General features: G+C 32.3%; 1 protein-coding gene across 1 annotated transcript in view; it reads left to right on the forward strand.

The window, feature by feature from the left end:
- The window catches only part of LOC129227364 (squamous cell carcinoma antigen recognized by T-cells 3-like), a 64,324-nt gene extending 38,236 nt beyond the window's left edge, over positions 1 to 26,088 (forward strand). The window contains exons 17-23 of the mRNA XM_054861911.1: positions 7,601 to 7,731; positions 13,434 to 13,517; positions 14,273 to 14,386; positions 20,414 to 20,503; positions 23,574 to 23,657; positions 24,059 to 24,219; positions 25,375 to 26,088. Of these exons, the coding sequence (XP_054717886.1) occupies positions 7,601 to 7,731; positions 13,434 to 13,517; positions 14,273 to 14,386; positions 20,414 to 20,503; positions 23,574 to 23,657; positions 24,059 to 24,219; positions 25,375 to 25,555 (845 nt within the window). The 3' untranslated portion in view covers positions 25,556 to 26,088. The remainder of the gene's footprint in view (positions 1 to 7,600; positions 7,732 to 13,433; positions 13,518 to 14,272; positions 14,387 to 20,413; positions 20,504 to 23,573; positions 23,658 to 24,058; positions 24,220 to 25,374) is intronic.
- Positions 26,089 to 26,556: the final 468 nt, after the last annotated feature.

The following is a 26,556-nucleotide window of genomic DNA, read 5'->3' on the forward strand; positions in this document are numbered from 1 at the left end:
ACAAAACTTCTATTTCGAAAACTCTGCTTTCTTTACACGCGATCGCAAAAATAGACAAATTTTATACACCAATTTAGTAAATTATGCTTTTTTGATCTTAAATTCATTTTTCAACTTTATTTCTCCTTAACAAATGGCTATTTCTTCGTTTTGCGGTATTTTTAAACTACGCATTTTCAAAATGGCGTCGCGTTGTTATTGTTCATTTTTACCAGTTAAGACGAAAATGTCCTTTCCAAAATAAAAAGAATTGAAAACAATTAATCTTGTACTTTTGGTTTACATATGAATAAAAAAAATGGCGCCTTTGAGTCAAAATGCACCGAGACGAGACAAGGTAAAAACGATATCGCTAAAAAAAATTTTTTTTTGCAAGACTTTTGATTTTTTGTTTTAATCATATTGTTTGTTTTCCCCTTTTTTTTTCTTTTTAAAATATAAAACCTACTGGAGGAGAGAACATATCCGTTTATTTACTTTATTTCTCCTTAAAAAAGTTGTTTTTTTTTAAGTTTCGCGGAAATTTTCAAAATGGCGTCCCGCGTTTTCAAAATGGCGCCGCATTGTAGATTGTCCATTTTCACCAGTTAGAAGAGGAAAATGTGTGTTCCAAAATAAATAAAGAGAAGTACAATCGTATTTACAAAACACATAAATAATTAAAAAAAAAAATGGCACCCTTGCGTCTAGAGAAGGTGGAAAGAATACGGCAGAAACCCTTTTTTTCTTCTGCTGGATCTTTTATTTCATTTTTTGTTATTTTTCGTTTTGTTTTATATTGTTTACCTTTCTTTTATTTATTCATTTTTTGACACTCAGGCTTCGATTTTTATAAAATTCTGCATGCATTTGTAAAAACAAATATTTTTGTAGAATCGCAAATGGTTTAGGTTTTACATTCTGTTCAAGATTTTGGTATTAACTCGTGTTTTGGTTGAAAACTATGATGTTTCTAGAAGTTTTGAAAGCTGAAAAAAATTATTAATAATAATAATCTTTTTTATTTATTTATTTTTTTATCGTGATGTGTTTTGCTTAAAGATAAATTAATGCAGATTATAATTTGCAAAAGATGTGTTAAATAATATCTGGGCAGGGGTGCCCGTTCCCCCCAAGCTCAATTCCCCCCCCCCTCCAAAATTTTTCCTCAACCCTACTTCCTTTTTTGTTTTTAGCACGTTTTTTATTTTATTTTTTTTTTAAATATTTTTCATTTACTTATTTATTTTTAATTATTATTTTATAAGAAACGTTCTTTGCTACGCCAATGACGTATACACACATACTAAATAAATAAACGGAATAAAATAAATTAAAAAATTTAAATTAAAATAAATTTTGGCTATCATTTTTTGAGATTTGGCTACCATTTTGTGAGGATCTGGTAGCCATTGGCTACCAATTCAAAATTTGAGTTTTGAGGTATACCCCTCCCTAAGAGCAAGGGTGCACCCTCTAAATATTATGAACCCGCAAAAGCAAGAGCCCCACCCCCTAAAAATGAGAAAAATACCCCTCAAAACACCCCCTCCCTAAAAGTTTCAATGGTGCAATTTGCGCCATGATACCCCCCCCCCCCCCCAGATGGGCACCCCTGAATTATGTGAGACCAGTGCACTCTCGTTTGAGGCCTGAGAAGTGCCCTAGGTTCATAGAAATCCAGAACCGGATTTAGGGGAGGGTAGGCGGGGCTACTGCCCCGGGGCCTCCACCGCAAAGAGGCCCCCACAATTAAATTTTTACAAAATACCCCAACTTTCACGGGTCGAAAATATCGAATATATACATATATATCAAAATATTCGGATATACATCAAAGTATCGGATATTTTCGAAAATATGATGATCTTTTCAAACCCTGATTAGGGGCCTCCACACTTCCAAATCCGGCCCTGTAGAAATCTTTTATGAGGTTGTGGCACTACTTTCATCTCATTTCTTTGCTGAAGTAGCATAAAATTACTGGGTACCCAAGCTAGCAAAAAATTATTATCTCATGAATGCTATGAGCTAACCTATGAGTTTGCAAAACTTTTCTTGAACTGAAACTATGAAAATTTAATGCTGTTACATTATGTTTTAAAACTACATTATTGTATTCAAAAAAGGGAGATCTAAATTATTTCTGCACTGTTTAAAGGCTTTGCATTGGTTGATCTTTAGACATTTCCTACATTATTAAAATATGTGCGCATCTGTGTGTTTGGAATTCTATACTGCTATGCTAAGCGCAAAAGTCGTACCTGCATCTAAGTTCAAAATGAGAAATTGCTGTTTAAGGTTGTGTGTCTCCATGTATTTGATAAGGATGTAACTTTTCAGAATTCTTTAAAAAAAATTCTTGTTCACAAATGACATAAAACATTGTATTTAGGTAAAATATGTGGCAAAGAATCACTTGGTGGACTAGAACTCAATTTTGATAAAAAGTTCAGACACAACTTTTGTGCTTAGCATGACAGCATAGGCTTGCAGAGAAATTCGAGATATCACTAGGCTGGCATCATTTTTGGTGTCAAATTTTGGCGACATCCTTTTTTAGCAGCCCACATCTTGTATGGCCCTATTAGAAACTTAAAATTAAATATCGACAGTTTAGACAAACTACATTTCATTAACCTCATTTCTTTATCAGGTTTGTGTGTAATTGTTATAATAAATTTCCAATCTATGACGATGCTAACTTATTCAATTTATTGACCTGCTTACTCATTTGCTTCATTTCAACTTGAGTATATTGGGTAATAAAGTTCAGCCTTTTCAAAGTTTCATGAGAATTTGGGCATGACAAAATATTTTGTCATACTACAGAGAAAGAAGTTTAAATTTATGAACTTAAGTTTACTCCGTGGTTCACAGGTTAATGGTTTGTGTATCAGTGTGTGATGGACTGTGTTGTGTTTGGGGTCACAAATTTACACAACATATAGTATCTATTGCACTTTCTGAACCATTTAGATTTGCCTTGATATAAAGCAGTATGGTAATATTTGAAATGGTAATATTTATTAATTTTGCGTATCTTTAAGTGCTTTTATTTATTTTTTAAAAAAGAATTACACCCAAACCTGTTTTTGTGTGAGTTTTTTTTGTGCGGTATATGAAAATTATTTATAAAAACAGCAGAAATTATTTATAAAATGTGTGTGAGGTAGTATCTTCAAGTGACAACAGGCATCCCGATGGGAAGTCACTGTGACCTCCCAAAAATTTCCTTATTTAGGAATTTTTTCAAGAGTCGGCAAAATTATCATCACTTGGTTTATTTTGATTTCATTTAAAGATAACTTTTGGGTTATTTTCTTCGTGAGACTTTTTTATGTGGTCCTTATGCACCGTATAAATTTTTTAAAAAAACTGTGTTGCAAAAACAACTTTTTATAGCTACTTGTGTAGTTTTGAACAATTTTTTTTAATGCAATTTTTTTTTATGTGGTCCCTATCCACTGCATAAAAACAGGTTTGGATGTATATGTACATGAGTAAGTGGAAATGGAGGAAAACAAAGCTATGATTTGGTTGTGTAAGTTTATTTACATGGAGGATGTTAAAGATATTTAATTTAGTAAACATAATAAAATATCTGATAATTATAGGTCATTTAGGCAATCTAAAGGTGGCAAAATGGATGGGAAAAAAATCTACTGCATTTGAACGCTTTCCACATTTTTGAGAAAACTCAAGCTGTGACAGGCTAAATAGCCTCAAAAGCATTGCATTTTGTTAGAAGATAATGTGAAAATAAGATTAGTCTGGTTGTGAATTTTGGTCTTTTGCTATTTTTATTTGTTCTGTATTATGTCTTGTTAAATTATATGAAAATTAATTCAATTCACAAAATTTTCTATATATCAAAAAATATCTCTGATTGCAATAAAAATAAATTAACCTGAATTTTTACTTTGGAAACTGAGTTTGAATCATTGAGAAGGAATACTAATGGAGGGAGCGACAGCAAATGTCTCAGTCAGATAAGCTTCAAAAACATTTCTCCCAGGTCAGGTGACTAGTTTGGCTAGGAAGTTGTCGCGTTTCGGCACGCAATCGCCCTTTTGGCACTAAATATTTTTAAGACTACGGCACTAATTATGAAGTCGGGGCTACAAATCAGCTGCAGAGTTGTAGTGAAAATGACAGACCCTGGCTGTCATTTTCGCTACACTCCTTTATCTAAAACATAGTCCGACTCCGAATTCAACGCGGAGTTTAAAAACCGTTGGACTCGGACTCTTAGCATCGAAATCAGTCCGGATCCGAGTCCGACTCCGCAGCCCTGCTACAAATTAGAGTTGTGGAGTCGGAAGTAAAATGACCGACTCCGAGAATTTTTGAGCATTCGACTCCGACTTTTTTTCTTCAAAATCAGTTCGACTCTGACTCCGCAGCCCTGCTACAAATTAGGGTTGCAGAGTCAGATGAAAAATGACCGACTCTAACTTCGAGAATTTTAGATCCTTTGACTCCTACTCCTTTACCCAGAAACGCAGTCCGACTCCAACTCTTGCAGTTTATAAGGACTTAGACTCCTGATGCCAACTCTTTTACGCCAAAATCAGTCCAACTTCAACTCCGCAAGCCTGCTACAAACTAGGTTTGTGAAGTCAGAAGAAAAATGGCCGACTCTAAAATGGGGAATTTTAGTGCCTTCGACTCTGACTCATTTACTCCAAAATTAGTTGGACTCCGATTTCGTCTCAGAGTTTCAAAACCTACAACCTCCGACTAGTTTACTTAAAAATCAGTCCGACTCCGACTCTGCAGCCCTGCCACAAATTAGGGCTGTGGAGTCGGAAGAAACTGGCCGACTCTGACCCAGGAAATTTTAGAGCCTTCGACTCCGACTCCTTTATCCCTAAAGCAGTCCGAGTCAGATTTTGACTTGGAATTTCAAAAACTTTGAACTTTGACTCCAACTCTTGAACTTCAAAATCAGTTTGGCTCCGACTCCCCAGCACTGCAACAAATTTGGGTTGCGGAGTCGGAAGAAAAAGAACTGACTCCAACTCACAGGGAATTTTAGAGCCTTTGACTCCTACTCTGACTTTTTTTTACCCCAAAAGCAGTCAGACTCCGATTTTGACTCGGAGTTTCAAAACCTTCAAACTCCGACTCTGACCATTTTGCTTCAAAATCAATCCTACTCCAACTCCGACTCTGCAACCTTGCAACAATTTAGGGTTGCAAAGTCAGGAGAAAAAAAGCAGACTCCGACTCCGGGAAATTTAGAGCCTAAGACTCTGATTCCGAACTCACAAGACTAGCAATCAGTAATTATACACCAAGCTTACAAAAGTAGCAGATAACATACAGTACAAATCTTTTAATAAGGATTGATTTCGGATGAATTAGATTTTGAATTGTTTCAGCACATAATGTAAATATTTATTTGATTTGTTGATATTATTATTTTGAATTTCAACTCTTAAACATTGATTGTTTACCAGAAGGTTTTTAGAATGAAGGTCTTTCTTCCTGTTTTAACTATCTATGTAAATAACTATTTGACAGTTATTAACATTACTAATTTATGTATAATTTTTGCACACATTTCTGGTAGATCGAGACAATTCGTGAAAATTAAAAGCATCCCCTTTTTTTCGGTAAAGTCTGCCCATCTCTGTTCAATTCAAATGAATATGTATTCTGAAAAAATATCGTCTGCTTTCGAAAAACAATATTATTAAAACAGAAGATTAAAGCCAAGCCAAGTAAGAAGAAAACAAAGTAAAAGAAAAATAGAAAAATTAATTTGAATTCTTAAATTTTGAATTCAAATTATGTTTTTCGCAATCACGAGTTGCAACAGGACCCTACTCATTGGTTACTACTCTACTCACTTGTTTCTAGACACGGCTCTTGTCCCTTTAAGTCTACCCTCCTGTAGAACGGAGACGTGTGTAATTGTTGTGTATGTGTAGCCTTTTGTGTGTGCATATACCTGTGTGTATGCACGTTGGCATGTGTGTATGTGTGTGAGTGCGTATGTGTATGAGCGTGCGTGTGTCTAGGACATAGACGCCACCGACCAGGAGCGGCTACCGGAGGACGAAGCCGCGCCTGCAGGTGGCGTTGGTGGTTGAAAAAGGCACGGAACATCAAAGACGGTCAAATGAGAACAATAAGCAATCGTGATTGCTCAATAGTTTAACCGCTCTATTTTTAATTTATCGTCTGTGTAAATTTATTTTTATGATATTTTGGAAACAATTAAGAGTTGTTATTTTTTCTGAGAATATTAGATCGACCAAGTGTGTTGTGAGTAAGCGAAAGTTTTCAGCCTGAATTATTGTGATAAGTTTTTATGTTGTGCATCGGTGTAGTTAAATTGAGCGCGTGTGTGTGTGCTTTTTGAAAAATAGCATTGAAAATTTCTCTATGATTGTTATTAGAAGATTAACAGAGTTTTGAGCAATGTTGAAAGATCAGTTCTAAAAGATATCGTTACTGATTATTGTTACTAGCAAAGGCAACGCTGCTAACCTTTTGCCAGTTTAAATAAATAACGGATACCAGGCCTGTCATTCAAACTCCCCCACCCCACTTCTTCCCGGATTTTAAAATATGATGTAACTGCATTTTTCATGTATTTTGATTTTTATTCCTTGTAATGACGGTCATGTACAAATATATGTTTAAAGAGTTCGCTCATTGACTGAAAATTTATGGATTCTTGTGTCTTGTAATCAATGTTTTGAAATTATTTCATACGCAGGCACACTAGTATTTAAATTAAATCATAAAAGTAACAAATATTAATTTTCAAATCTAAAACTTGTTCTAAACGTATCTGCTGTTCATGGGAGCTTGGCGAGAAGCTACTCGCCAACAAAGCAAACGTACACAAATTACTCGAGAGCCGTTAAAGTAATTACTAGTTAAGTAAAAAGTGTTTTTATGGAACTAAAATGTTATTTGCACTCATGATATACAATGTTTTATTACATTTATAGGTAAAATCAGTACAAAAATTTAAAAATTATAGGCAACTGTGTTAAATGTACTCGTTGAATGCACATATATGTTATTTTTTTCTTTATTTAGAAGTAAAAAACATTTGTACATACCTAAGAAAAGTTACTGGATTTCCTGGTATGGCTTTTTCTTCACAGTTTATAATGCTACAATGCTGCACTATTGCTATAAATCTAATTTTTCCCTTCTACAGTTAAATGTTTTTATCATTCATGGCTTCAGCTAATGAAAACTTCTTCAGCGGTTACAGTCAACTAGAAATTGCTCCCCAGGTCACAGGTATGGTTGTCGTTTCGCGATAGTAGGGTTGCACTCTCTCCATCTATTCCTTCTCAATGGTTTGAATTCTGTTTTTAATTAAACGTTTGTTACATTTGTTTTAATTTCATATAGCCCATATGACCTCAACTTGATAGTTTGTTGGCATAAAGTAAATGTAATAATTGAACACAAACATTAATTTTCTGCACATCAAAGGTTTGTTTTCTGTGAGAAATTTCTGTGTTTTGTCTGGATATTTCTTTCAAATAACTTTTTACTTTTTGATATGTAATTTCATCCTCTGAAATATGTAGCTGCTTCACGAAAAAAAGATTTTTTTCTTAACAATGTATCTTTCTCTTTTCAGAGGAAAAGGAAACATCTGAAGGTCATGGTGTTTCTGTTCAACACGATCCATCTAAAGACAACAGAACTGTTTTTCTTAGTAATTTATCTTATCAAATTGATGAAGAAAAACTTAGAGACTGCTTTTCAAAAGTATTTGAATTTAATTTTCTTTGTGACTCTGAAAATGTGTCCCCCTCTTTTTTGCTTTTCTTTCTTTCAGTAATTTTCATACTTATAATGAGTTCATATCTCTTGTTTAGTAATTTATTCTGAAATAAAAATTATTTTTCACACTCGTTTATATATATATATTCTAATATATAAAAATCTCCTGTCACGGTGTTAGTTATTGAACTCCTCCAAAACGGCTCGACTGATTTTTATGAAATTTTTTATGTGTATTTTATAGGTATGAGAATAGGACATAAAGTATATTTCATATCGCTAGATTTTTTTTCGCAACACTCCGGCAACAGAACATGGCTGTTGGCCTAGAGCCATTATTTTTGTTCTTGGAGAAATTCTTAAAGTTTTAGAAGGTTTATAAAAGTTTCCAAAACTTACTTCCTTCTTTTTTTTGAACTTAGAATGTCATCCCATTAATTTACCGGCGCTCAAATCGTTTCCCAGAGCCAACATTCCCTGCATGCGTAGCATGCACATTTGTTGACCCGCCACGATGATGTGACGTCATAGTTAAGATTTTGAGTAGATTTTTGCTGTATGCATGTGGGAAACAATTTTAAAGATTTTAGTTTTAAATTGTAAACAACATTCCCTGCATGCGTAGCATGCACCTTTGTTGACCCGCCCCGATGATGTGACGTCATAGTTAAGATTTTGAGTAGATTTTTGCTGTATGCATGCAGGAAATAATTTTAAAGATTTTAGTTTTAAATTGTAAACTGGTGTTGAGTTGTTTCATCAATATAATTTATGCATGCTTTTGATATGCATCACGCCATCGCGTAGGGAGATTGGGAATACTATTTAAGTGTGAACTCGCAATCAATCTCTTATTGTTTTACCATGCAGTCTGATGTTGTGCCTGGGAGCTGTGTGCTCCGGAGTTCCATGTTGTATAATGGATTCTTTTTGAAAGGATGTAGGAAGTTTTTGTTGAGCCCAGCTAGAAATGCGGGCATGTTCCAGTTGTTGCCTTGAGATGATCTTTTTAAGTGAGGGATTTTCTCTCTAAAAATGAGAGTTTAAATCAAGTCGTTTTTGCTGATAAAAGGCCTAGCAAACAGGACCATTGAAGGTCCATGCTCGAGAGCTGGATTGGATGTCCGTTAGATTTTTTCATTGGATGGATGGTTCCTGTTGTCCGTGAGGATAGGTTTCTTTTTTTGAATTCAGCATGGTGGCACAGAATGGCCGCGGACAATTTGATATGGGATCCAAATTGGTGGATTGCGCTTTCACATTTGTGCCAGCTTTTAAGGAAGGAATAGCTTGTTTGGTATGAACTTTTAGCTCGTTCGTCTGAACTATTCTGTTTTTGACATAGGACTCAAGTTTGTACTTGTATTAAACTAGTCATGTGAATTTGACTGGAACTTTAACGATACTATTTTAAGAAATGTTTCCTACTGATATTTTTGGGGGGATTTTTTTAGTAAGTTGTTGGGGAATGAATTTTTATTTACACTTGTTAATATTTCCATGTTTTGATATATTTATTGTTCAGTAAAATGTTTATTTAATTGTTAAATATGTGTCTTCCCGAGCAGATCATTCCACAAATTTTCAGTTGGGTTTGCTTGCTTAAAACCAGCTTTTAGTTCTTTGAACTTTGGGTTTTGATTGAGCTATCAGATTAAATTCCCAACACCAGATGGTGCTTCGGAAACTCTCAATGATTTCAAATTTTATTTATTGCCATTTTCTATTTGTAACAAATGTTTGAAACCAATTTAAGCAAGGCTTTTGCAATGGTTTTCAGTTTCGCTCTTTGATTCTTTTGCCGAAATATTTTGATAATTGGGAGATTTGCAACTAAAAGATGGAAAGGGTGGGGGATAGGAGGCATGAATTTTGAGAATATAAGTATTTTAGACACCAAATAAAATAAATACAAAAAAAAAAGTCAAAAAATCTAAAACATAAAACTGTCATGTCACGGTGTTAGTGTTTGAACCCCTCCAAAACGGCTCGACCGTTTTTTATGAAATTTTTATGTGTATTTGGCAGGTATAAGAATAAGTCCTAATGTATATATCATACCGAGAGGTAATTAGTGTGTCTCTACCTGGTATTTTTTTGGCTACCAAGTGTTAAAATGACGCAACAATTTGGCAAAACATTGAAAAACTCTCAAAGATTTAAAATTTTTATTTGTTGCCATGTGCTATATGTCAACAAATAAAATGTTTGAATAATTTAAGCAAGTTTTTTGCAATGATTTTCAATTTCGGTCTTTGATTCTTTTGCAGGGGTATTTTGATAATTGGGAAATTCGCGATTAAAGAATAGAAGGTGAAACTTTGGTGTTATAGGTATTTTTTTATTTTGAATTTTGAAAAAAAAAAAAAATAATTCTGGATAGTGACATTTCGGCTATACCTCTGGCAGTTTCGGGGGGTCAAGGTTCATTTTTTTTTGGGAGGGGGGGGTTGGGGAGGGGGGATGCACCATGTGAAACTAGTAAAACCTTTCTCATTTTGCCAATTCTTGTCAAAATATGATCTGATGATGACATTGTATAAGCTGGATAAGAAAATTTTTTTTTTTTGACGATTATTTCTTCAAACTATAAGAAATAAGTACTTTTTTTATATTGACCGGCATTCCCCTAAGGTAGACATGTTTGTTATTCATAAGAGTTTTTAAAATTAGGTATGTTTATGCCTTAAATATTTAGAAAAGAAACTTATCCTTTCATTACTTATCATTTCACTGTTGTTTTGATGTTTCTAAAACTATTAAAATTAGTTCAAGCTTTTATTTTTGGTTATTGCATGTGTTCTAGATAGCATGCAAAAGCTTTGGTACTGTTTCTTATGTTCAAAAACTTAAGTAAGATTCAGATAGCAAAGCACTTTTGAAGTACTAGTCTTATGACAATTGTAGATGTGCATGCTGGTTTCTTTTTCATTTTCTAATTATGTAAAGTAGAACTTTGATTAACTGATGTTTCTCCGATAATGAAGTTTTTTTTTTTTTTTGTGAATAGGTAGTACTGAGAAAAAAAAGGCGATTTAGTTCTGTTTTTCAGGTGTTTTATTTATTTATTATTATTTTTTTAATGATGTAAATTCAATAAATTGATAAATTTTCAATTTAAAAATAATATTTTCTAAAATTGTTTTTTTAATGCATCTTTTAATATTTAACTTTGCATTGTAAAAGAATTCAATTGGTTTTTTAAAACTTACTACAAGTTATTTTCCCTTTTTAGTTTTTTAACTGTAAAACATTTTTTATATGATTATTTTCATCTTTGAAAAATATTCTATTGTCTTTTTAATTTATTCATTTTGAATATTTGTGATCCTGATTTGTTTTTATAAAGTTTCTATTAACAGAGATTTCCGACATCCGAGGTACTAGAAGTCTCAATTAGCTGGGATAATCAAAGTTCTACTGTAATCATTTTTTTAAGTTGATGAATACTTTTTCTTTTCTTTAACCCATTCTTTGCCCCGGCCGATACAGGATCGGCCGCGCAGTTTGTGTTAATACTGCCCCGGCCGATTCAGGCTCGTCGCAAGAAAATGGTTCCTAACTGCCTTCGACGAACCTGTGTCGTCACGGCGTTTCTAGCAGTTTTTGCCTCGGCCGAACATGTGTCGGCGATCCTTCCAGGGGCAGAACCCTGTTATTGCGCTTCTCTGTTGGGTTCTGGTGCTTTTAGGGGAGCGGTAATCAAGTTCTTTTCCTTAGACAAAAGGGATGTAACTTACAGTATTTCACGAAACTTGTTGTAATTTATTTTATTTTACTAAGATATTAACCTTTCAAGTACTCCTGGATGGGACACGTATAATGCTTCAAATGATCAGGCATTATATTTTTATCTTTTCGTGGAAGCTTTGTTTCTTAGCATTCTGGCATTTGAACTCCTGATGAACAAGTGTGAAAATATTTCCTTACACATTTAACAATATTTCTATGCCTGAATAAAGCAAATAAACAGATTTTTTTTTTCTTGTTATCAAAAATCCACCTTCTTACACAAACAACCTTCACTAAATTGTTCAAGATCCTCAAATTTTATAATTTATTTTACACAACATTTTTTAAAAATTATCTTACAAATCTTAATTTTATACGAGTATGTTTTTTTTTAATTATAACGTGTTTACTACGCTTTTTATTTATTTGTATACTATTATTATTTATTATTATTTATTTATTTTTAAATCGTGATATTTTCAAACTTAAATTTTAACTTTTTATATTCGCGGCATCCTTTGATGGATTTTTATTCATATAGTTTTGAATATTTTTAATTTCACAAACAAAAATTATGACAACCGCATTGATTATACGTAATAGTTGACCATGCAAAACATAAAATATATACTACAGTACAAATGAAATTATAATATCTTGAGTTCTTTTCGCTTTACTCATACGAAACGAAACATTCCTTTTCTCCCTTTCTTTTTCAGATTTTATTTATTGGTTTAAAATAGGTCCAATGTTTTAATTGCACCTTCTTTTATGAGATTTTAAAAATAGAAATACAATATTTGGTTTCTTTTCAATAATCAAGTTGCTTTAATTAGTAAATAATCCTATGAAACTAACTAAAATTTATCCAAATATTTTTTTAAAATAAGAAAAAAATTCCGACTCGATTTCAAGCAAGATTTTCCTTTTTTTTTCTTCTGAATACATGTTCTCAAATACAAGCAGTAAAGCTTGCTTTGAAATTCCTTCCTGATTCAAACCGTTTTGTTGTAAGAAAATAATGTGGAAGGGTTGACCGCAAGACACCAAGGGGGACATCTCCTTAGGGAATCCGCCCAGGCAGTCTCTGTTATTCCTCTCTCAGCTGGGGGCTTTTAGTTGCATGCACAAAAGTATCCTTTAGGGAAATAGGGGATTAGCCGCAAGTTTTGATCTTTTGTAATCATTTATCTTTAAAATACTTCCCACGCTTGAGCAACTGATATCTGGACACTCAGAAAGGATTTAAAAGTCATCGCAATTACGATAAAAGAACCGAAAAGCAAAGAGATGTCTTTGTGTTTATTGGTCGTTTTGAATGGTCACAATGTATCAAAAAGCACCGAAGAATACTTTTTATCTGCTTAGAAAATCATTCACACAGTTAAAGCGTTTTTGTCAATTCAAACCCCTTGCTCACAGGTGGGATCGATCAGTCAATTGTTTGAAGAATGTTTTGTTGAGCCCTTTTGAAAGGTAGATCATCTTACATTTAAGAGTTTTGATTTCTTACGTGTATAAAAAGAAAAGAATGATATACTGAGATAAAAGCAAAAATAAGAATAACTCAATAAAATAATTACTGTTATAAAAATAATTGCTTTTCGTCCTATCCTCTATTGTTTATTATTTTCCCGTTATGTACTGTGTAAATTTAATAAATATTTCAGCACATATTAGCAACCTGGTATTTTATTGAACTATTTAATTCAGTGCCAAAAAACTAATAAAGCGAAGCGATTTTCGAATGGAAGCTGAACAGCAAAAACAACACTAAAATTCCGAGAGCAAAATGGGGAGAAAAGCGTTATTATAACGTAGCAAAAAGCAACTCCGTTCGTTATCTGCGGCATGCGCGTTAAGGGGTTTCGAGCTGATCATTGAATGGGTTAACTTTTTAGAAGCTTTTTAATATTTAAATGAATTGTTTTTATTTTTATTTTTACTTTTTTTAGGTAGGCGAATTAGAGGAAGTAAGGCTTGTAAAAGATTACAAAGGTCGATCAAAAGGATTCTGTTATGTAGTCTACAAATCTGAAGTAAGTTTTATCACTTTTTCTTTTGTTGGAGCAACTAAATAGAGTTGGAAAATTATCTTTTTTAAGTGTAATGTTCTATCGATTCTGTTCTTCTGCATAATGAATAAAGGTTGTGCAGTTTGATTAAATTTTTCATTACATTTCTGTCTTTCAAATAGTCTGTTGTATTTATCTCCAACTGGGGGCTCAATTGACCCCCCCCCCCCTATTGATTACCCAAATGAAGGGTCTGTATATGCCTCCAAAAAAGAATTAACTTAATGTTTTATTTAAAAAAAGGGGAAATTGGTGTTTTAGAATGTCTTAATACACTTTATCCCATAGGTTCCCAAACTAGTGTTTCAAAACCCCATGCCAATTGTTCCCAAACTTTTTTGATTAAAGGAATTTAAGATTTTTCCATTACACCCTTCTCTAAGTAAAAGTACGACTAATCATAGCAAAGAGACAAAATTAAATAAAACTTGTCTACTTACTTTGCATAGCTCTTATTTAGCATGCAGAGTTATGGCAAAATAGTGCAAAAGTTTAATAAGTATTGAGTTTCTAATTATGTGTGAAGTTTCATGAAGACCAACTGAACTTTTTTAAGCAGTATATCAAAATTTATGTACCTTGATTTAAAGACAGGAATAAGACCAACACCTGAAACAAATTAAGTGGGCGTAGTATTAAAACAAAGTTCAAACATATTTTTGATGTTTTTGAAATTAAATATTTGTGTGGAAATTTGTTTTCATTATTTATTCTTTTAGGAAGATGCTAAGAAAGCTTTGACAAAAGATCGTGAAATGTTAGACGGCAGACCAATGTTAGTTTCCCCTTGTGAAGATAAAAAGAATAGATTGTCTTCTCAATCAAAGTTTAAGGTAAAAATTGTCTGTTGTTTATTTAAAAAAAAATTATATATCTATGTTGAATTACAAAGTCATAAAATGCATTTATTTTTGTCATAAATTGAAGTATTTCTATTTGCCATTTAAAATGACTTTGATGCTTATAACCAAAACGAATTATGCTTGTAATATACCAAAATAACATAAAACCACCAAATACCTTTTGCTTTTGAAACCTAAAACGGACATGATTAAGGAAACTGAAATAAACTAAAGTGCGAGCTGAGAACTCTTGGCAAGATTTCTCATGTCAGTTATAAACCATTTTTATTTTTTATCATTTGTGGATTAAAATGGTAGAAAGATTACAGAATTCGATAAGTTTAAAGAAAAAATGGAAGATCAATTAAAAGGAAAACTACCGCCATGTATCCGTGAGAATTTTATTGATGATGCATGACATAGTTAATAGGGCTCGACCGATGGCATTTTTTGGCCGATGGGCCGATACCGATTGTTGGCCGATTGTTCAAAGATGGCCGATGGCCGATTGTTTTCCTCCAAATGGCTGATTGCCGATGGCCGATGTTGTTGGCCGATGGCAAAAAAAAAAAAAAAAAAAAAAAATCTAACAGAAATAAATTGATAAGATTGTCAGGTTTAAAGGATCACTGATTCATTTCACTTTACTTTCTTTCGACGAATAAGGAATTGTAATCACAAAATATATATATCAGATTTCGATCTAAATTGATATTTTACGATCACCCAATTTAAACTTCACAAGTTTTTTCGGCACGTCTGTACATGCATATGTACCTAAGAACATATAGATGACCGAAATTTCCATTTTGAACTCCTCCTTAGTTAATTATCGCAAACACACTTGTGATGTCTTCATCCGCGTAAACTTGCGTCACTCAATAACGTTATGTAATAGTAAGTTGAAAACTCATATGTACGTAGTATGATCTAAAAGTTTGAGGCAAGCTTTATAAAACCTTACCCTGAATAGTTCACATTACCGAAGCACATCTATCTACAAAATTGTCACCTTGAACGATTATGCACTTCTGCCAACGTTCGTATAGCTTTTAGAAGCACTGGCAGCCATTTTTGCAACTTCCTGTAAGGCTTTAACTTCATCGTGAGAAGACGACTTTCATGTTGAGGATGCACGGTTTGGTTTGTCAATACTCTGATATGACAAACAAATAACGTAACGTTTCGTCGGACTTAGCTCCGTATGACTTTTACCTGTTCCCAGCAAAAAAGATTTGCATGGACACCGCTTTCTTCCGTCAGGAGAAGATAAAGCTTCATCACAGAAGGTAGCGAAAAATGGCTTCCAGGAGTGTTTCCAAAAGTTATATGAACGCTGGAAGTAGTACATAGTCCAGTGTTGCCAGATCGGGGGAAATTTCCCCATTTTGGGGAAATCCGGTGCTCTCTGGGGAAATTTTGGGGAAATGGGTTTTGAGGGAAATTCTTTGGGGAAAAAAATTTTCTTGGGGAAAACCTGGGGGAAAAAACCTCGGGAAAATTTGTAATTAAATTTGCGTCTTGACATCTGGTAGTTGCATTGTTTGTATCAAACAGCGTTGGTTTAGTTTTGTTCAACTTTATGGAATTCGTATTTCGTATTATGTGGAATATTATGTGCGGAATTCGCATTAATAGTTCTGCGTGAGTTACTAGTTGATACGTGAAACAGGCAAAAATAAGTGTGATGAAGAATATTCTTAGATAAATATGTACAAAAATCATAGTTAAAATTTAAAGAAGCAGAGTAGTAAATGCGAGTAGAAAAAAAAATATTTGGTTATTTCTTATCTTTCGGTCAGGCGCTTGTATTTATGACTAGTGGCACCTGCACGGCTTTGCCCGAAGTAGAAAATTAAAAGGTATTTTGGTTCCCCTGTATATTTACAAATAATGCATGGTGAATTTCTCGCCAATTGGCTTGCCCACATTACGGTTCCACATTATGATAACTTGGTAATTAAGTCTTCCATCTTATGATAATTTTGCTCGGGAAAATGTTCTTAAAATTGTAATAGAAAAAGAACAAAATCGAATTTTCGAAAAATCGCTTAAAGGTGCGCACCCACATGCTACAAACTGATTCTGTGCCAAATTTCATGAAAATCGGCCGAACGGTCTAAGTGCTATGCGCGTCACAGAGATCCTGACAGAGGGAGAGATCCGGAGAGATAGACTTTCAGCTTTATTATTAGTAAAGATAAAAAAAAGATAAAGACAAAAAAAAAAAAAAAAAGCGAAATTGGGAAGAAAAAAAAAGTTGAGGAATTTTGTAAGAAAATTTGGCTATTTGGGGGGAAATTTTTTTTTCAAGAGACAAAAATATCAGGGGAAGTCGATTCATTTTATGAAAATATTAGTGGAAAAATAATTTTTGAATTTGGGGAATTTTGATAGAAAACATCGCTTTTTGGGGAAAATTTGGAAGGGAACTGGGGAAATCTGGATTTGACCATCTGGCAACACTGACATAGTCCCTCATGGTGACCTTTTGAAGGTGGATGTGCTTCGGTTATGTGAACTATTCTGGGTAAGGTTTTACACAGCTTGTCCCCCGAACTTTTGGATCGTAGTACGTACAATCTGTATAGGGTGTAGTTATGTTTTTCCTTTGTTGACTGCTGTATGATGGAAGACAAAGAATAACCAAAAAAAAAAAAAAAAAGAATAAAATAAAATAAAGAAAGAAAGAAAAAAAGGAAGAAAAACAAAGAAACTGTTTAATAACCAATTGATTTTTTTAAATTGAACATATAACTAAGATTTCAGTAATATTGTAATAATGTATGGATTTAGGTACATTAAACATAGTTAAAAAACATTAAATTATGTTTTATCATTAAAAAAAATAAGAATAAAACTATGATACCGTCAACAAATAACGCAATTAAAGTGGAAAAATTGCACGTAGACATTTTTTAGTCATCAAATTAAACAAAAAAGGTAACAGATAAATTTCAATATTAAATCATATTAGGAATATTTTTATACTTATTTAAAATTTATGAATAAAAAAGTTTGTATTTTTCATAAAAGCTATAAGAGTGACATAAATTTTGCTGAAAAAAGAAATAGCCATGAAAAGAGCGAGGTTCTTAAAACGCAACTACAATAAACAAATTCAATATTTACACCAAGTTAATAACTGAATACATATACTACTTGATCTGATGTTTGCACACGAAATATTGAATAATTTGATTGTTTAATCTTTTATGAAGCACTACGAACAAGTTCAAATTAAATTTTTCAATTTAACAATAATTTTCTGAAATTTAAAAAATTGCATAATAGAAAATCCTTTAAACTTTTCTATAACATATTATTAAAAATATGATGAAAACAAAAATAACTTATTCATTGATTTTATATAAATACATAAAAATAGTTACTTATAACAGAAAAAAAAATCGATCGCTATTGATGATGCAAAAAAGATGGCGCATTACGAAATATAGGTGAAACAAATATAAGAAATACGCAAAATGACATTTCTTGACCAAAATAAATAATCGCTAAATATGTAAGAAATGCTTGACACGACGAGGGGGGGGGGGGTTAGGAGGGTCACCCTTTGATTTTGGGGTTACTCACAACATTAAACTTCGGCCTCATTTTTTTAGTACAGAACCGCTACCACTAACGCCTCGGAAGAGTTTCTGAATCTACTTCAGTACTTACGAAGAAAAAATTCAAGAGTCCCTTTGATTTCCGAATTATGTCACTATTCAAAACGTCTTTAATCAATTTTGTTACATTAATCCTCTAAATTTTTCCTAAACAAAAAATAAAGCTTGAAAAAAAAAAAAAAAAAACCTCTAATTTTATGAATGGTGTTACTTTTAAACAACTCAAAAGTACAACTACAGTTTAATTTCAGGAATTGAAGGAGTGGGAGGAGGGGCACGCAAGTGTTCTCGGAAATACAAAAAATAGTCGTAAAAAATAGAGTTCAAAGTAATCATAAACATTGAGCAGAAAAACTCTTTTAAAACTTGCACCCGAGTTGGTTTTGACGTGCAGTGGCGGATTTAAAATATAGCAAATGTCGCAATTGTGCGAGAGGCCCCATAACCGTAGGGGCCCGAGTCACAAAAATGCTTACGATAAATGTTTTACATTTTCTATGATAGAGAAATAGGGCCCCAAAATGTATTTCGACGGGCCCCAAACTTGTAGCTCCACCGAAGCGATACAAAAAAGACCGTCTAAATTACCGTCGGTTCAACGAGAATCTAACAAAACAAAACAAAACCGGTTTCGCCATCTCATATTTGTTTCCATGGTCTCCAATTCGGCAATATATCACCAAATGATCGTCAGTCTGAGGCGCTGTATTAGTTTTGCCTTGAAATAAGTAATTAATAGCCACAAAAAATGAGTAAATAGGTTTTTTAGAACACCCGATTGAAAACAAAAAGGGAATTGCACAACTGGAACGTACACACACCCCACACGCGAAAATTTAGTCTTCTACAGCTTACCATTTTTGAGTTATGACTTATGAGAGATACTTACGTACATCCAACCGCAAGAAACAACGCAATAATTAACTTGTTTGGTACCTGAATGCAGTATTAAAAACTCTTTCAGGGGTGATTAAAATAAAAATTCATACTGAAATTTAAGTAAACAATTTTATGTGAAAACAATAACTCACTTTACTTTGTATTAAAAAGTAAAACAACTAAGGTACTTTTTTTTTTCTAAAAACATCGACCAATTCCATCGGCTTTTCGATGTTTTTTAAGGCCGATGGGCCGATGTTTCCTGCAAGTTAGCATCGGCCGCCGATGCCGATGGCTAAATTGTTGAACCATCGGCGCCGATGCATCGGTCGAGTCCTAATAGTTAAATTATAATTCAGAAATTAGAAACATACGAAATAGAAAAAAAATCAAATTAACCGTATTAGCAGTTTGAGAAATAACTCAGCTACAAATGTAGAACAATTAGTAGCCAAACAAGACAAAGAAGTATCATTTTCATCTTTTGATAACACTGGTAAACAAAGGTTTTGTTACATGAAATATTTATAGTGTTCTTATGGCCACAATGAAAATGTAGTTCCATCAAGAATGGATAAATATCGAATTCAATATCGCGGAAATGGCTGCTTACAACTACAAACAACAAAATTTGCATTAATTTCTAGCATTTAGTAATGCTTCTTGAATTCTCATTTCTTTCTACGTGGGCCAGAATATCCACAAGACTTTAAAAGTTATTTTTAAAAGAATAAAATAAAAAAATGATGCATACAAACAAAAATTACTGGGCTTATTAGCAGTTTCTATGCTACGGCGTGCGTTTGTTTTACTTTTTTCATCCGCCATTAGCCGTTGGCTGCAGTGCTCCCTATAGTTTGTTGGAGTTGCAAATTCAAAAATTAAGTATTTTCCGAGTATGAAAACTTTTATATTCCATACCTGATGCAACATGCCCTTTTGTTCAGAGAAAAAAACATTTAACCCTTATTTTACATCCAAGTACTTGATGCAAAAATCTGTTGTAGCCATATTATTATTATTTATTTATTATTATTTTTTTGGGGGGGGGGAGGGGCACTGAAGACATTTTAATTTTTCTGATCAAAGTTTGTGATGAATTTACTTGTGATCAGTGTTGAAATTGAAGATGAGTGTTTTAAGTCAATTGTGTGTGTGTAGAAAATAAAAATAAAAAGTAAATCTGCTACACTAAAGTAATTCTTTTAAATATGGTGTAAAAAAAGGCATTTTCTCTCTTCCAAATCGTAGGGCTAATGGTAAGTCATCAGTCTGGATGACATACCTTTATTAAGGATGCATGTTTTCCGTTTGTTTATGATTTATGAATGTTAACCAGTTCTTTCCATGTATACTATTCAGTTTAAATATGTAGGAATTTAAGTGTTGTAATGTTATTAATGTCTGCTCTCTTGTCATTTGTAACAAATAATTCCCTTTTATCATTCTTGATTTTCAGTGTTTCATTTAAAACTGATTTTTAGTTTGACATCTTAATTTTATCTTCTAGTTTAGCCTAGGCCTAGAAAGGAATAAACTTTTCATAAAAAATCTTCCATTTTCAACAACAAAAGAAGACTTGGAAAACATGTTTAAAGAGGTAAGTATTTTAAGGTTTTGATTTTAAAAGATTGCCTTGGACACTAAAATTAGAATGTAGAAGAATCGTGCATTAAGGTAGAAAATGTTTCAAGAAAAAAAAATCATGAGCACTTGCAGGTTTTTACGCAATTTGTAAGATTGCATTGATCTTAGTTAATATACTCAAACCAGTTTTTGTGCTGTGGATAGGAACCACGTAAAAAAAAATTGCTTAAAATTACATGGATTGTTATAAAAAAGTTTTCGCAATGCAGTGAAAATTTTTCTTTTTTTGTTGATGTGGTTAATAGGCATCACACAAAAAAAGTCTCATGTAGAAAATAACCCAAAAGCTTATGAAATAGCTAGGAATTGCTCCTTTAAACGAATTCAAGACACTGCATCTACTTGAAATCTCGCCAAACCTTTTATAATCTGGTTTATAAAATACACATGTGTACATTTTAAAATATTTTATTCGCATGTGTCTCAGTTTGTGAAATGGAACTTCAAAGTTGCCGAATGATCATAGTTTTACCGAATAGAACTTAAAATTTTGCCGATTGATAATAATTTTGCCGAATGGAGCTCCAAATTGTTACCTAATTGTATTAGTTTTGTCGAATGGAACTCCAAATTTGCCAAATGATGATTAATTTACCAATTAAAACTACAAATTCTGCCGAATGGATCTCCAAGTTTTGCCGAAAGATGCTTAATTGTGCCCAATGAAGCTCCAAATTTTGCCGAATAATGATAACTGTTCTGAATGGAACTCCAAAAAAGATACTATTTTGCATTCATTTTATAAATAGTTTTGTGAAATGAGTACCAATCTGATTGAAATAATCATATACCGCACAAAAAGAATTCGCACAAGAAAAGACCCCACGAAAGCAGGTTTGAGTATATATGCCTTCTCTAACCTAGTTGAATTGTTATGCAAGTTCTTTATGTTAAACATAAAGAACTTGCTCGATCTTACATTGCTCAGCACTGTTGGACTTCTGGCCACTGTTTTGATTTTTCATTCGCCAAAATTATTTGTAAATGTTCTTCGGTCTATGACCTTTATTTTTAGGAAACTTACTATATTTGGAAAAATTTTTATTCCCTAGTCAGTGATTTTTCCAGCACTCCATTTTTCCAGATATTTGGAAGCAATTTTTATTGTTTGCTTCTTCAGGTTGTTCATTTTCTCCCATTCTTTTTGTTTCAAGCCTTCTAATTGGTTTTCTCCCCCCTTGTTGCGTGCCATGGGGTTGACTTGTAGTTCGCTGATTGGTTGATTGTTGTATCTTGTCGTGAATTCCTATTGATTGACCCATTTGGTATAAATACTGGTGTCCACATGGATGGCGTTCAGTTCTCTCATTACTTTCTGGTTGCGTGCTGAGTTTTTTGCACTGATGAAGTGGCCCCATTGCAGCCTTGAAATAGCTATATGCTGTATTTTTTTGAGAATCTGCTTTATTTACGATGGATTTTTTCAATTTAATCATAGTTGAATTGCATGTCATTCTTGTAATATCTAGTTATTCAATCCATTACATTTGGCAAAACATAGAATTTCCCAAAGTGCAGAAAATACTTTATCTTTTGGGTACCCATTGACTAAAGTTTTTTTTCCCTTTTTAAGTTTATTTCTCTTCTTTGCTGTGGGAGGAGTTGTTACACTGAGAATGTATTTGTTTTTTGGGGACTGAAATTAGGATTTAGTAGATGACAAAATATATAAAGCATGAGCGGATAAATTTATAAAGATTAAATTAATGAAAAAAAAAAAAAATCCTTCTAAGTTCTTGTTGGACACTCTTTCATCAGTAAGCTCCCTTTTGCATTGAAAAAGCAAGCATTGATTTTGCAAGTTTCCTTGTAATCCTAAAATGCGTGCTACGTATTCAAAATGTTTCTGTTCAATCAACATTGATTCGTATCAATATTTTTATTTGTTGGTATGAAATTCTCATTGATAATTATTGTTTGCTTTTTAAAAATTTAGTATTGGGATGGTTGACCATAATGCAATAGGGACTTTTTGAGACTGTTGACATTATTTTATAATAATATTACAACCTTATATTATTATGACATAATTTTAAAAGTAAAATAATAATAAAGTAAAATTTTTAAGGATTATTTTCTGAAACAAACACTAACATATTTAAAGGTGTTCTTGGAAACAAGTTTTGTGATTTCAGTCAAAAAATTTCATATCTAAAAAAAAAAAACGAAGCAATGAAAGTAATTATTTTGATTAACAATGGAAGGGTCCTCTGAATAAATCAATTAAGTTTACTGATAAAATGAAATATTTATTTTATGTTTTATACATTAACTTTATAACATAAAGATTAATGTTAGCTCCGGTAGCAGAAATAACTCTACGCTGCTATGTTCATCACAGATTCTTGAGAAATCTGCTGATTATTTCTTAGTTTGGGCCGAAAAAAGAATAATAAAATTAAAAAATAAATAAATAAATAAATAAAAAAAATCTTAAATTTCAGCAAAGATTTATGCTGTATTTCCTGGGTTCTGAGAGAAAATCCACAGGTGGCATGTACGTGGAACCTTTAGTTTAGAATCTAATTTTTATATTTCTGAGTTTTGGAGGGGGACATATAATCCATCCAAAGGACTTTAATTATGTCAAAAAGTGCATTTTAAAAGGTTGTGAATAAGTTTTTTGTGCTCTTAACTGAGTAAATATTCTACTTATAAATAAAGAATACTACTTCATCGAAATTCAGTTATCACTGTTGAAGTTGGATAGGATTAACTGTGACAAACAAGGGTTTACTGAAGTAGTGATCTAAACGAACTTATTCCTTGAGTGATAAGACACTAAAATAACATCTTTTCTATTGTAATCAACATGAAAAAAATGCTGAAGAACTTTCATTCACACTTAACTTGATTTTAAGTGTATATGATACATTTTTTAAAAAAATTTACTTTGATTAAAACCATAACAAGAGGAAATCCTTTTTTCAATGGTGAATTCAATAAAGCAGGAGAATAAAAAACTATATTTGAATTCAGCCAACTTTTATAAAATGTGTAAACTAAAAATCTTTGTTTTTCAGTATGGTTCCTTAAAAGAAGTGAGAATAGTTACTTATAGAAATGGACATTCCAAAGGTCTCGCATATGTTGAATATCAAGATGAGGTTTGTGGCAATTCATTTCTTTTTTAAGATGATGATGTTTCATGAAAGCATTCATCACAATTAGAATGTAACACCTGCTTATTTAGATATTTATATAACATGTAAGAATGGAGTGATTTATAAATTCATACTGTTTATCTTTGCAATTGCTATTAGACTTAACTTTGATTCATCACAAGCCTGTTGAGTTAGTTTTCAAAAAAAAAGTTTCAGATTTTTTTTTTCTTCTCCTAATGGCAGGCTATATGGAAAGAAAAATAAAGTTTCAGAATTTAAATTTTTTAGAGATTTGCATTGATTATCTATCATATTGTAATGTAATGTATGATTTAATCAGTAAGTTTCCTTTGAATATAATAAGTATTAAAAGCCTTTATGCATATTGAATAATATTGTTTTAGGCATCAGCATCCAATGCAGTAGTCAAAATGGATGGAACTCAAATAATGGATCACATCATATCAGTGGCTATAAGTAATCCTCCTCCCAGGAAACCCAAAAAAGAATTCTCCAATTTTTCAATTTCTGATTCCCTTGGTGGTGGCTCATCTGTCAAAGGACCGTAAGTACATTGGCAAATTTTTCACTCAAACTCCAAATTTAAGAGCAATTTTAAAACATGGTGCCTCTTAATTTTTTTATCAGTTGGCTTTTTTTTCCCTTGATTGGCAAGACTCAAAGGTTTCTCCCTAAATCAAATTTAATACCCAGGGGAGTGACCGTCATCAAAAATTTATTGCTCCTGTGGTGAGACCTTTGGTAAGGGCTTGAACTAACGTAGTATTCATTCTAATAGATGTATGACATTGAAACTTGATTCTTAATAATTTTTATGAGTTAGTCCTAAAATGGAAGCTATGTGTATTTATCTACATTCAGTTAGTTACCACAGAAAAAAACTATTTTTTTTTAGTGAAAGGCTGCGGATAATCTGCCCCCGGTTAGTCGGAAGTTTACTCTATTATTGAATTACTTTTTTAAAATTAACTGTAACCTGTTGCTGATATATATCAGTCGATATATGTCACGAAAATACCCAATGTTTATTTTGAAAATATCATATTTTGATATTTTCAATATCTATTTTTTCAAGCATGGTATTTTCAATATGAAAATTATGTTAATCATAGTAATATTGTTCATTTATTGTTCAAAATAACCAAAGTTATGTAATATATTAATATGATAGATTAATACATCACTAATATAACAAAGTATTATAATATTCCTTTTCTACTTGTATTTTATATTCATAAAATTATTAGTAATGTAACAATTTTAATTCTGACTAAAAGTGCCTAATCAAATATTAAACATTGGTCTGAAAAAAAAAAGAAAAATGTTTTATGACTGTGCAATGGCTAATGCATATTTTTTATTTCTGAATCATACAGCTATGTGAAAGTAGCTAACAGAAGAAAAATGAGTAAAACAGCTAATGCTAAAGGAACTCCATTAAAATTTATAAAAATGAAAAATGAAATATTAGGTATAATTAATGAAAGAAAAATATTGTGATAATAATATAAGAAAATAATGATTTGAGGATGCATTTACTTTTGTGCTGATTAAGAACGTAGGATATGTATCAAAATATCCAATATATATTAAAATATAAGATATTTCCAAAAATATCATGATATTTTCAAACCCTGACTGTAACTGATGTGAATTCAACTCATGGTGTCAATGTTAAAGTTATAAACTTCTTATGTAGGCGGGGCCGTGGACGAACCCAGCTGTCTTTACTACCACGATCTGTTATGAGACCCTCTGCCGGAAACAAATCTTCTACTTCTAATCGCTTCCAAAATGGACGAAAGTCAGAGACTGAAAATAATTCTGAAGGGAACAAACCACTTTCAAACAGTGATTTTGCTGCTATGTTGAAGAAATAACTTATTGTGTATTGTCTGTGTGGATGGTAAGAAAAGGGATGTGTGTGTGAAAAGAATGAACGTTTAACTAATGCATCTTTGGAAGGGTTTCTCATGTGCTTAAAACAAAAGGTGTGGTAACTATAACATTGTTCTACAACTATATAACATTGTTCTGTATCTTTTACTTTGTAACAAAATAATCATGTCAAATTTATCTTGTTACTTTTTTTGCGATAGTTTTAATTTGAATTATTTTGAAAGTTTATATCAATGTAGCTTTTTTTTTCATTATTTATCTCCATTGAACCTCATAACATTAATTCATTGCAATGTGTATTTTTTGCCATTTTAATTTGTCTCCATTTGTAAAGCATTCTTCAATTTTTCAACAACCACTTTCATTAGCATTTCTCATTTGCTACTTGTTGGAAGAAGAGTGAATTTCATGTGTGCCTTTTGTGGCATTAATTCCTATTGTAAAGTTGCCTGTGAAATGTATGTGTCAAAACATTTGTACGAGTGTAAATGTAAAATAAAATTATACTTGTTATATTTATTGTCATGTTATCATTGACTTTAATGCAATCGTATTTCTAATATAATTTGCTGTTGAATAAATAGTTAAGTACAGTAAAACTTTGTTTAAGGGGGGAAACCAGTTTGGACTGGGCAAAAAGTCCATTTTTTACTTCCTTTTACAAAAAGGAAGTATTGTATTCGCGAAAAAATTTTCACTCAAAAATCGGCTTTAAGTTCCATTTTACTCACCCCCAAATGAATGTTGAATTTCTTTTTCAACCCAATCACATGTGGATATATGCCTAGGAATGTACAAACACCCGAAATATTTATTTTGACACTTCCCAAGTTAATTACAACGAGTTTTCTTGTGACGTCTGTATGTACGTATGTATGTGTGTATGTATGTTGCATAACTCAAGAATAGAATATGCTAGAAAATTGAAATTTGGAACTTAGACTCCTAGTGGGGTCTAGTTGTGCACCTCTCATTTTGGTTG

This window comes from Uloborus diversus, chromosome 8 (genome assembly GCF_026930045.1).
Source record: "Uloborus diversus isolate 005 chromosome 8, Udiv.v.3.1, whole genome shotgun sequence".
In the NCBI taxonomy this organism is placed as follows: Eukaryota; Metazoa; Arthropoda; class Arachnida; order Araneae; family Uloboridae; genus Uloborus; species Uloborus diversus.